Source organism: Choristoneura fumiferana, chromosome 25 (genome assembly GCF_025370935.1).
Source record: "Choristoneura fumiferana chromosome 25, NRCan_CFum_1, whole genome shotgun sequence".
In the NCBI taxonomy this organism is placed as follows: Eukaryota; Metazoa; Arthropoda; class Insecta; order Lepidoptera; family Tortricidae; genus Choristoneura; species Choristoneura fumiferana.
Window position 1 is genome coordinate 1,181,625 of NC_133496.1, and position 15,033 is coordinate 1,196,657.

General features: G+C 42.5%; 2 protein-coding genes across 3 annotated transcripts in view; one reads left to right on the plus strand and one right to left on the minus strand.

The window, feature by feature from the left end:
• Positions 1–2,789, plus strand: part of Skel (DM13 and DOMON_DOH domain-containing protein skeletor) — a 139,029-nt gene extending 136,240 nt beyond the window's left edge. The window contains exons 14-15 of one of the 2 annotated variants that reach the window (XM_074107517.1): positions 246–374; positions 467–555. In XM_074107517.1, the coding sequence (XP_073963618.1) occupies positions 246–374; positions 467–469 (132 nt within the window). In that variant the 3' untranslated portion in view covers positions 470–555. Of the gene's footprint in view, positions 1–245 lie in introns of both variants that reach the window. The other variant, XM_074107516.1, reaches the window with a different exon arrangement.
• Positions 2,790–5,683: 2,894 nt separating this feature from the next.
• Positions 5,684–14,017, minus strand: LOC141442220 (uncharacterized). Its single transcript, XM_074107144.1, has 9 exons — positions 13,855–14,017; positions 13,027–13,246; positions 12,125–12,508; positions 11,760–11,895; positions 9,783–9,873; positions 9,030–9,178; positions 7,835–7,973; positions 6,851–6,971; positions 5,684–5,835 (listed from the first exon to the last, which is right to left on the minus strand). The coding sequence occupies exons 2-9, from the start codon at positions 13,212–13,214 to the stop codon at positions 5,715–5,717; spliced, it is 1,329 nt and encodes a 442-aa protein (XP_073963245.1). The 5' UTR covers positions 13,215–13,246; positions 13,855–14,017; the 3' UTR covers positions 5,684–5,714.
• Between the last annotated feature and the right edge of the window lie 1,016 nt (positions 14,018–15,033).

Genomic DNA, 15,033 nt, shown 5'->3' on the forward strand with positions numbered 1-15,033 from the left:
TCTAAGAATATACTCAAGGAACTGATAAAATAATTACTCATAAGAACCTCACACGTGACACTATCACTTCATCTCACTCATCTCTCTGTGTGTACATAACCTTCGCTCTGTTTTCTGTTTCAGCCTTTCAAGTCTTCTCTGTTTCGCATGACTGTGTCTCTCAGGTTGAACTGTATATAACGGATCGGTGATGAATACTATATTTCTTTAATCATCAAAGTATTAACGTTGTCCTTATATTTCAGTGTTTCACCCACCGACACCTGGGTTGGAAAATAAACGTGGTAGACGAGTGCGACGCGGCCGCGGGCGAGGAGAGCCGCGTCGCCGAGCAGTTGGTCATTCCCGACTTGCACATCGAGGAGTCCATCCAGGTACATAGTCGCCTCAGTCCGGACAATAACTTTCTTGAGCACAAGCGCTTCGAGAAAATAATCAACACGAAACCGCATTATAACGATTTCAGTAGTGATAAGGCGAAGCCGGGCAGCGCGTTGTATATGACGGAGTACGAATCGCCGATCAGCAGCGGCCAGATCAAGGACGTGATAGACGTCGTGGAGACGCTCGAGAGCAGCATGAAGGAGCAGATGCGGCGGAACACGACGTACCCGCAGCACCAGCAGCAGCAGCAGCAGCACCAGCAGCACCAGCACCAGCAGTTCCAGCAGTACCAGGTCACCGAGGACGTGCGAGAGCTTCTGCCCGAGCAGGCCGGCGACGAGTACGAGGTGGCCGCGCGCCCCAACACCTACTCGCTGCCGCCGAGCCAGCAGCCGCTCACGCTGCAGTCCGTCCTGCGCCCCAACAGACCATCCGGCATGCGGCCGCCCTTCCGCCGACCCACGCCTCCAGAAATCAAACTGCGCAGACCACCCCCTATGCACCAGAAAGGAAATGGAGGATATCCTCTGCCGATGCCGAGCCAAAACAACCACGGACCGAAAAAACATAACGTCAAATATCCCAACAGTCGACCTCAAAACAGACCGCCCATGTCCGGCATTCCACTGGGAAAACCGTTGCCGCAAATGCATCATCATAAACCAAATTTCAACCAGGGTCCTCCAAAACAAATACCGAAGATACCTAGCGGGCCAGTTCAGAGTATAATTATGGGCAAACCGGCTCCGGTCAATCTTTCCCCGCCGACTCAGAGTCAAACTTTGAGTCTCGGTAAAACAGACATCATCGCTAGCCATGTGGTGAAGAGCCAGATCACTCTCCCGGGTGGCGGTGACGTTATAGTTGCGCAGCACAGCGCACCGCAAATCAGCATCGCCCGACCGGGGCAGATCATTCTTGGAAAGCCGATGGAGCACCCCGTGCCTCTAGACCAGCAGATGACACCGACTAAGCAGCTCTTAACAAAGACTTACCCCACGCCTGCACCGGAATACCATTCGAGTACTCAACGTCTCAGAGTCAAACCCGACAACTCACATCAAAACGACATGAAATCTTCAGATTTCATCGGTGAATCGGTGGAGAATACGCCGTTGCATCCTGCCGTCAACACCGGGTTCAAACCTGACACGATCGTGGTGGAGAGTGGCTTCAAGCCGATCATCCGCGAGCCTCTAATGGCTGGCGAGGACCGCATTACCGACTACGATGGTGCCAACCGCCGGGAGGACACCGACGTGGAGGAAGATTACGATGAAGCGCCACAAACTCTCTCTAACCACGCGTATTCTAGCGATAAACTGACGCAGTCGTTTGAACCAATGTTCATCCCTTCACCGCCCGATCGTCACTTACCGAGCGATGACAGAACGAAAGAAATTTTTCCCAGCAATCACGCCAAAGAAGATCGACCTCATCCAGTTTATGTTAAAACAGAAACTGAATTAAACGCTTTGTTTAGTAAAAAGAACATGGAGAAAGAAGTCCCTGACATGGTAATGGAATCGGATCGAGTAAGTCCCCAATATTTACCTCCAGATCCAAAATTCCCCAAAGAACACTCGCAAAAACTCTCAAATGAACAAACTTATACAGCTTACGACGGTAAAACTGTATCCGCCTCGACGCTCGTTACTGTGCCAGCTGTACAGCAGCCTGAGCCTCACAACAGTAAACCTTTCTCATCAAAAGTGTCGTCAAACTCCGAGTTTCTTCTTAAAACACCTCAATTTGGACCTTTTAAGGGAGAAATACCGACCGAAGTCGCAGAACAACTTAAAACAGGTGAACCTAAACAGCAAAAAAACCCAACTACTCACTTAAAATTAGTTAACGCCTTTGTAGAACCTCAAAAAGAAACCGTTCAAGACTTAAAAGCAGAAGGAAGTGAAGTAGATGAAGCTGTCAGTATTATTTTAACACCAATCGACGATTCAGACTACGACGACGATGAAGAATCAATGGAAAATGAAGAAATTAGGAAGAAAAGAGAAACAAAAGCTACCCAGTTTGAGAGAGGCGAGGTTGAGCCGCAGCCTCCAACGTCAGGTATAAGCTTAACAAAAAACCAGGTAGAATTCGATGTCAAAAAAAATACAAATGGAAATGCGGCGACGACGCTGCAGGCGACAAGTTTAGTTTTACTAATAGTATCGCTGCTGAGACTCTTATAAACTGTTTCTTATTTAACTTATTTATTGGATTAAGCTAAGCCTTGCCATTAAATGCATTTGTGCGTCCCGCGCCAGCCCCTCTATCCTTGATGTAGCCTGCACTACTGTTACCAACTCGTTGCACGCGTAATGCAATTCAATACTCCGTTAGCTTTAAGGTTTTGTAAATATTTTTTTAACGTTTTAATAATAAATTAGTTTTACTTTTTATTACTTTGTTTTATTTTTTTTTATCGGGAAAACTTTTTGCCAAATTTCTTGCGCCACATTTACATGGCCATGCCATGCCATATGGTCTTTCCGAAAACGTTGGTAGTTTAAATAAGCGACATGTAAAAAAGCCCTTCGTGGCCTACTTGCAGAATAAATGTTTTGATTTTGATTATGTTTTTTCTATCTTCACCTTTTTATCCTTATTCTTCAGTTGACATTTTAAACTTGGTATAAAAACAATAATAAAATGACAAATGCAAAATCTGAATTGCTGTCATAAAATTATGGTCTTCTTGTTTACTAAAAAGAAAACAAAATCCTCAGTACAAACGAGAATTGAGCAAACAGCCCAGAAACCACTATTAAAAAAAGGTGTTGTGTAGTAGTATGTACCAAATTAAAATCGTTTATTCTATAAATAAGCCGCAGAGGGCACCTTTACACGTAATTTTTTTAAATACGCACTTTTAAAATAAGCACTTTCGGAAAGAACATCATTGCCAAGAAGAATGCGCCGCAAGAAACCTGGCAGAAAGTATTTTTTTCAAATGGGTGCAGTCGTGCCCTTACATAAGTATTTACTTATCTATGCAACTAATTTGAAAAAGTGGATACATAAATAAGGGAACCGACCGACATACATAGCTAATGAATGATAATGAGCTATTATGAAGCATTTAATTAAGTTTTTTCTAGCCTTTAATAAGTATAGGCAAAGAATTGATTGAATCAATTCTTCCATTTCATACGATATCTATGTACCTTACGGCACATTAATAAAATTTGTGTGCCGTTTTAACGTAAGAAACATGCAGTCTAGTAAATAGATGTCATTGGTTTCATATTAATCCATATTGATCCACAATCAATATGATAGCCGATGGTTTACCTAAACTGGTAGAAAAAGGCGGAAAAGATGATAGTTAATGCACTCAATGCTATCCAACGTAAAGCCAATGAGATAGATAAATTATAGTATGAGAGAGAAAATCAGAGACATACTAAGAATGTTTTATTTCAGTTTCAGATTTATTTTAAAACTAATAATATTTTCAGGTGACTGTAGGGGATTTGAACCCGCACTTCCTGTGGTTTTACGACCCAGAGTTATTCCTAGTAAGCCACAGGGAATCCGACAAACCGGCTGAAAAATTATAACCACTTGCATACTTAATGTCAATGGCATGTGGTGCCATCTATCGCAACTATTTGAAGTCACTACTCTTTAAGTTCCACATTAGTTAAAAACTTTGGTTAGAAACGTGCAAATAGTGATACTTCTTTTATATTTGTAATATTATTTGTTTAAAAGAAAAGAATTAGACTAGATCAACAAAATTTAATCTTTTTTTTAGTAGGTAGCTTTTGCACGCGGCTTCGCTCTTTTGCACTCGCATTAAATTCGTGGTAACATAGATTTACTTTGTCCACGATTCTTTTTCTCATGTTTTGATTGATTTTTCGAATATTTTTTTGTAAATACTTAAACATACAGACGATGTTTCAGACAGATGTTGCACATTTTCAAATTCTAAAATCAACGTAATCATAATTCATACAAACTTTGAACCTTCGCTTCTGGGGGTTTAGGAAACGTTAGAATAATACGTGTTTCTTTGTACCGGATGTGGCCTGTAATACGAGCAAATAGTCGTCAAACTGAACAACATTAGTTCAGCGACTTTTAAAAATAATGGAGTCTGGAGATTTTCCATTTTTCATACATAAAATTAAATACTGTTATCAATGTACGCCATCCTAGAACACAACTGACGTCGCCTGTCACGCTACAAACATCAAGCATTTTGTTTTACAATGCTTTTTCCAAGGAAGTTCTTCGAATAAACTTTAAAATGGAATAAAAATAAAAATAAATATTTTTAAGTCGCTGAACTAATGTGGTTCAGTTTGATGAGTACACTCTAAGTTTTAATTATTTGCTCGTATTTCAGGCCACACCCGGTTCATCTAATCGTTAGCCTTAAAACAAAGTTTTATGTTTCTAGCTTCAAAAATTACGGACTTCCAATACAAACTTTCAACCCCGTTTTCACCCCTTTAAGGATTGACTTTGAAGGGTCCACGGAAAGAACTTGTCAATAGTCACCTTTTTTTTAAATTGAGATTTTGGGACTAGGTCAATTGGTGTCAAGTGTCCCATGATATTTATTATTATTTATTTATTTATTAATCTTAAAATGTAGAGCTCGCAAAGTACTATGACTTATCATTGAATTAAATAATCTGAAAACTATTATCAAATATTTTTTTTAACTTTTGAAGAAATGGTAACCATAGTGTGGTGTCGGATTAGAATAACACCTCTCCATTTCTTCCGTGGATGTCGTAAGAGGCGACTGAGGATATAGGTTAAGGTATACCGTGGGCGACAGGCTAGCAACCTGTCACTTTTGTACCGTTTTTGTCAAACTTTAAACCTAAAATTGCTAAAAGTGGCTCCGAAGCGGTAACGTTTCGTGTGCTTTGCCTACCCCATTTGGAAATACAGGCGTGATCTTTGTGTGTGTGTGTGTGTGTGTGTGTGGTAACCATAGTAATTGTTAGTGATGACTAACTTTCAAACCGCTATAAATCAAAAAGTTGCTTAGGTGACTAGACACGTTTTTTTCCGTGGACCCTTCATTTCGTAAACTCCTTTCTTATTCCTTGTTTAAATCTTAAAAGCAACATCTGTGAAAAAATCAGCTTTCCACTTAAATAGATCCAAAGGCATAGGCTGGGCGTTGATGAGTCAGTGAGGCAGGTCTCCTTTGTCTTCAAAATTAAATCTAGGGTATCTAATGGGCATTTATTTATAGGCAAGTGTGCTCTACCTTAGTCCACATCTTCGCTTACCATCAGACAAGATTGTGGTCAAACGTAAATTTGTTTCTATAAAAAAATAGATTTCTGTCAACGCTGTTATTTGAGTATGGTGTTCAGACTAGAGATCTTCTTGGTGAGCCGCGTGAAGTTGGCGACGGCCTGCTCGTGAGGATACGAGGAGTCCACCAGACGCAGCACGGAGTCGCGGCTACGGGACCTGAAACACACCACGTTACAACGTTCATCTTCATCTCGGCTTAGGGTTTCCGCTAACATGCGCGGGTGCATACTTGACTTGGCGTGGCGTGCTTGCTTCATGTCATCTATGTAGTAGAGAGGCGCTGCGTGAGTCGGGTTTCTGCTCTATTGAAACCTATTGAAACAGCAAGCCGCGCCAAAACAAACTGTGTACTCGAATGAGTTAGCAGATACCGCTATACAACTGGTCTCTGCTCTCTGTGTAAATATTTTTCACTTCCATGCTATTAAAATGTTACTTTAGTCAGTGCATATCGGGACGGGACTAAAGCTCCTCACTAATGTCTAGGTATTAAAGTATTTAATTTTATTTATTTCGTGAACCCCTAAACAGCTAATCACTAAAACTAACTAACTAATTTGGCTCAGGGACCCAAAGAGGGTCTTGGCCTCCGAAACGAGAGCACGCCATCTGTTCCGATCGTGCGCAGCCTCTTGCCAGTCGTCGACTTGGAGACATCGTAGATCCACCTGGACACTGTCCTCCCAGCGGTACCTGGGTCGCCCAACCGCTAATCACGGTGTTTGTGAATGGAGGTGCCATTTTCAGTGATTGTGTAGATATAGAGAATTTTTAGGGCGTGGAAAATAACCTCAAAATGACAACTGTGCAAAAATATTAAAAAAACACGATTTAATTTCGTGAAACACAATTAATGATTACGAATATGAATTTATTCAATTATAATCAAGATGAATTCATACATACATAGTCCAATTACTTTTAAAATAATTTACAAGTTTGTCAGTTAATATAAGACAAGCCACAGTACTGTCCTGAAAGAAGAATTGCAATGAGAAACATGGTTTCTCAATCAAATAACAATACTATGTACTATCTACTGTCTAAAGCGCACATCATTACAATCGCTCTGGCAATTCTTTCTGTCAAATTTTATAAGCATGTAGGCAGACAGAGAGTTGAATACGACTGTGATGACAATCTCTATCAACAGTAAGAGAATGAAACGTACTGCCTGTTGGTGAGGAGGCGGGCGATGGAGCAAAGCGCGAGGCCGGCGTAGTCCGTCGTGTCCACGTCACTGCCGGCCAGGACCAGCGCTTCGATCAGCTCGGTTGACGCGCCTTGCGTCACTGTTTGGTTGAAATGATGATGATGTTGATTAGGCTGCGTTTCTACCAGAAATGTGCAAGGATAATTTTTTTATTCAACTGGATGGCAAACGAGCAAGTGGGTCTCCTGATGGTAAGAGATTACCACCGCCCATAAACATCTGCAACTCCAGGGGTATTGACGCGTTGCCAACCTAGAGGCCTAAGATGGGATACCTCACGTGCCAGTAATTTCACCGGCTGTCTTACTCTCCACGCTGAAACACAACAGTGCAAGCACTGCTGCTTCACGGCAGGATTAGCGAGCAAGATGGTGGTAGCAATCCGGGTGGACCTTGCACAAGGTCCTACCAGCTGCCTGCCACCTGCTGTGTTGGGAAGATGCTTCATTTACCTATGATCCTCGCTCCGTTCTGTTTCCTCCACTAAAGCTGAGCTGTACGAGGTTAGGTAAAAGAAGCGTTTCTATTGGTTCGTGAAAGACATATTCCTGGCAACACGTCCTTGCACATTTCTAGTAGGAATGCAGCCTTAACGTTATTTTATTTGTTTATATTAGCAGGACGCTTGCTTAACTCAATCTAAAATTTGTAACCTCTTCACCATCACAAAATAAACGAAGTGAGTGCTCTGTACTCGTAGGTACGCCACAGAAAAACCAGCGACAAATCATCTTTGTTTTTATTCCATTGCAGAAAGATTAATTTCGAGTTAAAATGTTGGTCATCTATAGAATCACGGACTTTGATCATTTTGGCAATGTTGACCATAACTAAGAACCTTCACCAGGAAACTCGCTACCACGTGGAAAAACGGCTTCAAAATCGGTTCACCCGCTTGAGAGCTACGATGCCACAGACAGACCGGTAGACAGGGATATGTACCAGCTCTGAACAGTGGCGTCCATCCAGTGTAGTCTCGTGCATGCACGTCACCCCCCCGCTGCAGCACGAAGTTGACCATTTCCTCGCTGCCGGAGTCCACGGCGTAGTGTTCGACGCGAAGACCGTTTAGATCACGTGCCTGTTGGAGATGAACAGTTTAAAAAAAACTGATTTGTAATGTGGTAAACAGAAACTTCATAGAAACACCACTTCGCCGAACGCATTCAAACTAGCATTGAATATAAGTTCGTAGAGGATTTAAAATGCTTTATTTTTTTTTTATTTATGTGGTATTTGCGTTTTGTGTGACAAAGTGTCCTCTTCTCTGCGTCCTCTTCTACATAAGTAGAAGAGAAAGAAAGAAAGAGATTTATTTTGGCTCCATAAGTACTACACCCCTGGTGTTGCAGATTAAATGGGCGGTGGTGATCTCTTACCATCAGGAGACCCACTTGTTCGTTTACTAATAAATAAAAAAAACACCACCTTACAATCATAAAATGGAATGAAAGAGGACGCAGGGGTTTTAAATATTGACACATATGTGTGTGGTGCCGTGGTGGCCTATTAAAAAGCCGTGGTGGCCTAGTGGTTTGACCTATCGCCTCTCAAGCAGAGGGTCGTGGGTTCAAACCCCGGCTCGCACCTCTGATTTTTTCGAAATTCATGTGCGGAATTACATTTGAAATTTACCACGAGCTTTGCGGTGAAGGAAAACATCGTGAAAAAACCTGCACAAATCTGCGAAGCAATTCAATGGTGTGTGTGAAGTTCCCAATCCGCACTGGGCCCGCGTGGGAACTATGGCCCAAGCCCTCTTGTTCTGAGAGGAGGCCTGTGCCCAGCAGTGGGACGTATATAGGCTGGGATGATGATGATGATGATGATGATGTGTGTGGTATAGATGACTACGGTGCACGATTAGTAGAGGAGAAATTATGTAAAAATATTATGGTTTACCATCTTAATAAGCATGCAGATCAAAAGAGATTTCCGATACTTAGTAACTGGGCTCAGTGCAGATTGGGAGCTTCACACAGCATTGAACAGCAAAGCATATCGCTAGATGGCGTTAGTATCGTGAGGTTCGTTTGACGTTTTCGTCGCGCTCGTGATTGGTTAAAACTAAATGAGCCAATCGCAGTGGGACGTATATAAAGGCAGGTGTGATGACTCATTAGGCTGTGATCTATACCTCGAAGTCCGCGCCTTTGTCCAGCAGCAGGTCGACGATGGCGACGCGTGATCCGAGCGTCGCCAGGTGCAGCGGCGTCTGCCCACTGCTGGATGGCTGGTTAGGATCCGCTCCCGCCGCTAGCAAGAACTTCACTGTGTTGATGTCTCCTGCGGGATTAAAATAACTTCATCATATCAGCTGTAGGACGTTGGATATAGATCTCCCCCATTAGACCTCCATTTGCTTCGGTAGGAAGCAGCCTGCATCCGCAGTGAACCTGCAGCTTCAACCAGGTCAACCGTCTATCTCTTTGGTAGACCGCAGTCTCTATTCGAGAACTGTTCTGCCCCAATGGCTACCTGTTCCGCGTACAATATGGCCTGCCCATTGCCAATTCAAAGACCTAATTCGCTTGACTATATCGGTGTGTCTGTACAATACAATACTTCTACAGTAAAATGACTCTTTACTCAACACCAAAATATGGCAAACACACACACATACTGTCACATTTAGTGTTAATATTAAAAGTAGACTCATCATCATCATCATCAGCCGGAAGACGACCACTGTTGAGACACCGCTTCCCGCATAGAACGCCACAATGAACGACAACTCGTCGCTTGTACGAGTATCGACCGATTACCTTCAAATCGCAATGTCGACAGTCCACTTGCTCTTACGTAGTACCTACTATAAAGCTATAGTGTAGGTTGATGTCCAAGATTTTTTCTATTTCTATTTCTAAGATTTTTTAAGGTTCGTCGTTACCTTTTCTGATAGCAGTAGCGAGAGGTGTAAACCCGTTAGTAGAGTTAATGATTTCAAGTAACGCTGGTCTTTCTTCTAGCATAATCTGCACCTGTAAAAAGTATGTATCAATGGGGATTCTACATCCTCAAAATTCAGTGCAAAATTACTAAATTTATTAAGATTAACGTGGCTGCTGTCAAACACAATACTTTGTCGAGTGCCGTAAGCGCACATGTGTGTTCTGTGAAAATACATATGTCGGCGGCTGATTGTAAAATCCACCTGATCACGAAATTTTTAGGCATATAATTATCATGAAATGGCGCCATTTCATGATATGGGTAAGGCCGCAAATTTTGACCAATGTGACATAGAAATAACATAAAAAATATATGCCTAGGACTTTCCTGATTTGCCTAAACTGGCCAAATCATGAAATGGCGCCATTTCACGATATGCCTAGGAATTTCGTGAATTGGCGGTGATTTTACGATTGGCCGCCGACACATAGACAAACAAATCAGGCAAACTGGCGTGAATCTGAAGAACTCTTTATACATCATCATTATCATCATCAGCCTACAGCAGTCCACTGCTGGACATAGGCCTCTTCCATGGCGCACCACAACACTCTGTCTTCAGCCCCTCGCATCCATCCGCCGCCAGCGATCCTCTTAAGTTCATCCGTCCACCGTGCCTCAGGACGCCCTACACTACGTTTTCCCGTCCGTGGTCTCCATTCGAGGACTCGTCTGCTACACCGTTCATTGGTCCTGCGACAGACGTGGCCAGCTCAACGCCACTTAAACGAACTAATTCTCTGAGCAATGTCAGTGACTTTCGTTCTTGTGACAATATGATTTCGTATTTTATCCTTCAAAGAAACCCCTAGCATTGCTCTTTCCATAGCCCGCTGAGCGACCTTGAATTTGTGGATTAGTCCCGCACTCTTTATACAACTAGAGTGAATTTGAGCTGAACGTATTGACTGATTAAATTAAAAAATAAACATATTTTCCTTATCGCACTAAAAATGTCCGTTATACATATGTATTTTTCTTCAATTAATCAGTTACTGAATTTAAGTCTACACAATTTTTAATTAAATCTGTTAACTCTTGAACTAAATTCTAGGTACAACACTAACTAGAGGGATATTATCACGTCTTTTTTTTATATGCATAATAGGGAACAAACGAGCAGATGGGTCAACAGTTTCGTAGGGCAAAGCTAAAATAGCTTCAAAGCAACAACTGGAGGTACTGCATAGAGCGGTGCAGTACTTCAGGCCGGCCCGTCGCCTACCAGCTTTTAAAGCACAAGTTAAGTAGGCCGCTTATGGAGTACTGTTCCCATCTCTGGGATTGAGCACCCCAGTATCAGCTACTTCCATTTGACCGCATCCAAAGTAGGGCTGCTAGATTTGTTGGCAACTAGGCACTCTCTGACCGGCTTGCAATGCGGAAGGATCTCTCTGCATCTTCTACCGCATATATCACGGGAGTGTTCAGATGAATTATTCGGATTGTTGCTTGTAGCTTGGTTTTATTACCGTACTTCACGCAGGTGTCAGTAATTTCATCCTCACCACCTTGATGATTCCGTCCGTTCTACGCACGATAAAATATAAAACCAGCTTCCTGGGACAGTGTTTCCGGAGCGGTACAGCTTAGGGATCTTTAAAAAACGAGGCCCATCAATCTCTCAAAGGGCCAGCAACGCACCTGTGATACCTCTCGTGTTGGCAGGTGTCCATGCGCGGCGGTGATTGCTTCCCATCAGGTGACCCGCATGATCGTTTTCCCCTTCTTATATAAAAATAAAACTGATGGAAAGCAATCACTGCCGCCCCTGGACACACATTAAATAAGTCAGACAGACCAGACTCAGACCCCGACCAGACTAGAGTCAGACCAGCCAGAGACAGACTGAGTCTGCTTGTGACCACAGCTGCTGCAAAATAATTTAAAATCGCAACGGCTCAAAACAATGCACCTGCTTAAGATACCCGCATCGCACAGCCATACAGAAGCAGACGGCGGAGGTGCCGTCCGTGTCCGTACTCGTGCTCGTCGCCTCTGACCACTGGGATTCCAGCCACTTCCTGCTGATAGGGACTTCGCTTGCGGGACTGGAAAACAAATAAATTATTCCTTAAGTTCTGTCAAATTTTTCTCATGCGCCAGTAAACTAGCAAAGAAGGCTTTGTAACAATGATGCAGTAGGTGCACCTCCCGAGGCTCCGTAGAGATAAATGGTTCCAAAAAAATTAAGCGTGAACGCACCATCAATCGTGTACAGTACAGCCATAATGTCATCTGCAAAATGAGGCTAAATTTGAGAATTTGCTATATACTTACATTATTTCAACGGTTCTGTTGTTATCTACATCGCCAGCTCCAACATTTTTGTTTCTATAAATTGGTAGTTCTTCCTCTTTTACAATATTACTGTCTCCTTCACCATTTTCATCAGGAACACAGGCCTGTTCTGTGGTTTTATTTTCATTTTCGTCCAATATTTTTCCTTCGACATTGTCTTCTGTTTTATTCTTATCATAAAAAAAAGCATCTCCATCCTGGTAGTTTTCTAATTGCTCAAGCACTGCTTTTTTATTTCCAAAGTGTTTTACAGCTTTTTCAGCTAAATTGGCGATTGCTGTTCCTCTTAGAATAACTTGGATTCTAAATTTGTGCGGATGTCGTGGTTCTAAATTATCAATAGTTTTAGTCGTTTTACCTCCACTGGAAAAATAAAATTCTTTAGTAACTAAAAAAAACTACAATACAAAGCACAATGTGTACACATTAATTTATTTTGTAATATATTGACGACCAGATGGCCTAGTGGTACCTGACTACGAAGCTTGAGGTCCCGGGTTCGATTCCCGTGTCGGGGCAGGTATTTGAATTAAAAACACGAATGTTTGTTGTCGGGTCTTGTGTGTTTAATATGTATTTAAGTATGTATCTATATCTATATAATTATATTTATCCGTTGCTTAATACTCATAACAAAAGCTTTGCTAAGCTTACTTTGGGACTAGATCAATTGGTGTGAATTGTCCCGTGATATTAATTGCCGGAACGTAAAGCCACGTGCAAAAGCTTTACGCCTTCCAGCACTCACTACCCAGATTTCATAGTGAGCGAAGCCGCGTATAAAAACTACTTAGTTATATATATCAGAGCGAATGCACAAACTTGGTGAGTGTTTCTACCTTTTAAACCTTTCTAGTGGATATAATCTCTGGTATACTCACTTGTATACCATCATCCATGGCGGCATCTTTTCTTTCTTTTGCACTCTGTATATCAGATCACCCTCCAAGAAAGAGAAGGGGTGTTCATCCCATCGTAATGTTATGTCACCCTTGGTACGCCCTTCTACTATCGGCGGTGGGGGGTGCCAACTCTCGAACTTGTCCACTAAGTACGCTTGGAGATCCATTATATTGGATTACCACGGAGTTGGATTTCTTCCTGGGAATGTATTTGAATGAAGAGCCAGTGAGCATAATGTAGTGTACAGAAGGAAACCACATCATTCTAGCTTATACTACTGTAATACAAACCACTGTTGGACACAGCTCTCTCATTCTAAGGGCACTTGCCCTAAATGATATTAGTGTAAGTAGTATTAGGATAGTAAATAGCTAAAAAGCCGTGGTGGCCAAGTGGTTTGACCTATGGCCTCTCAAGCAGAGGATCGTGGGTTCAAACCCCGGCTCGCACCTCTGAGTTTTTCGAAATTCATGTGCGGAATTACATTTGAAATTTACCACGAGCTTTACGGTGAAGGAAAACATCGTGAGGAAACCTGCGCAAACCTGCGAAGCAATTCAATGGCGTGTGTGAAGTTCCCAATCCGCACTGGGCCCGCGTGGGAACTACTGCCCAAGCCCTCTCATTCTGAGGGGAGGTCTGTGCCCTGCAGTGGGACGTATATAGGCTGGGATGAAATAGCTAAAGTTTGGTTCTTTGTATATGTAGGAGATTAAGTAATTCGTGGAACTACAGAGCCGTTTTAAAAATTTGTTTCATTAATAGAAAGTTTCACTACCTATCTATCTCCGATTATTGAAAAATACCTTTTATCCCGATAAAGCCCCCGCTAAACGCAGCCAAACTTGCGTGTAACAGCTAGCACTGTCCAGGTTTGAACGTGACAAGTACTTAAAAGTCCTCCTACAGAGAACAAAACTCATTTCTATTCTTTCTTTATGTTTGGGCTATGCCTTCCGATTGAGCCAGCGTCAAGTCGATTTCTGAAAAAGGGTAAGTTATTACTATATAATTATACTCCACGCTCTTTTTACTCAGATTGTACGCTTATAGTTATAGGTACCGTAGGCGGCAGGCTAGCAACATGACACTATTGCTTGCTTCGCTTTTGTCAAACTTAAAACCTAAAATTGCTAAAAGTGGCTCCGAAGCGGTAACGTTTCGTGTGCTCTGGCTACCCCATTTGGGAACACAGGCGTGATGTTTGTGTGTGTGTGTGTACATTTATTACGTACCTACTTTGTTAATTTAAAAAGTCCTCTTACAGAGTACCCAACAAAACTCATTTCTATTCGAAATAATTCTTCATATTCCAGCCCCTATAGCAAAGCTAGCACTAAACTGCGCCCGCGAAGTTCGCCAATTACGAAGCCAAACATGCGCGGGTCGGATGCGCAGAAGTTTGCCACTTGCAGACATGGTTTTTAAAATGTAACGCTGGTGCTACATTTGTGATAAAAACGTCGTTGTCAAGCGGTCGAAATGTTGAGAAAAATTGGCTGGGAATCGTACTTAGTGTTATAAATTTAAAAGTTTGTGTGTTCGTGTGTGAATCTTTATCACTATTTGAGTCTAAATGGATAGATTCGATTTGAATTTACATACCGGGAGCCCCGGAATTATCAACACACAGGAATGGGATATCATCATCATCATCAATATATCAGCCGTAGGACCTCCACTGTTAGACATAGACCTCCAGTTGCCTCGGCGGGAAGCGGCTTGCATCCACCGTGAACAGGTTATCCGTTTATCTCCCTGGTAGACGTCCTACGCTGCGCTTGCCGATCCGCGGTCTCCACTCGAGAACCTTTGGGCCCAACGACCTCAATGCCATTACCACTTCAATGAGCTAATTCGCTTGGCTATCTCGATGTCCCTTGTTCTTCTACGTATCTCCTCATTTCCGATTAATGGGATATATGCACCTTAAATACCGAGTTCTCAGGTTCTAAATCTAAAGATATGAAATTGTGCTGTGTGTA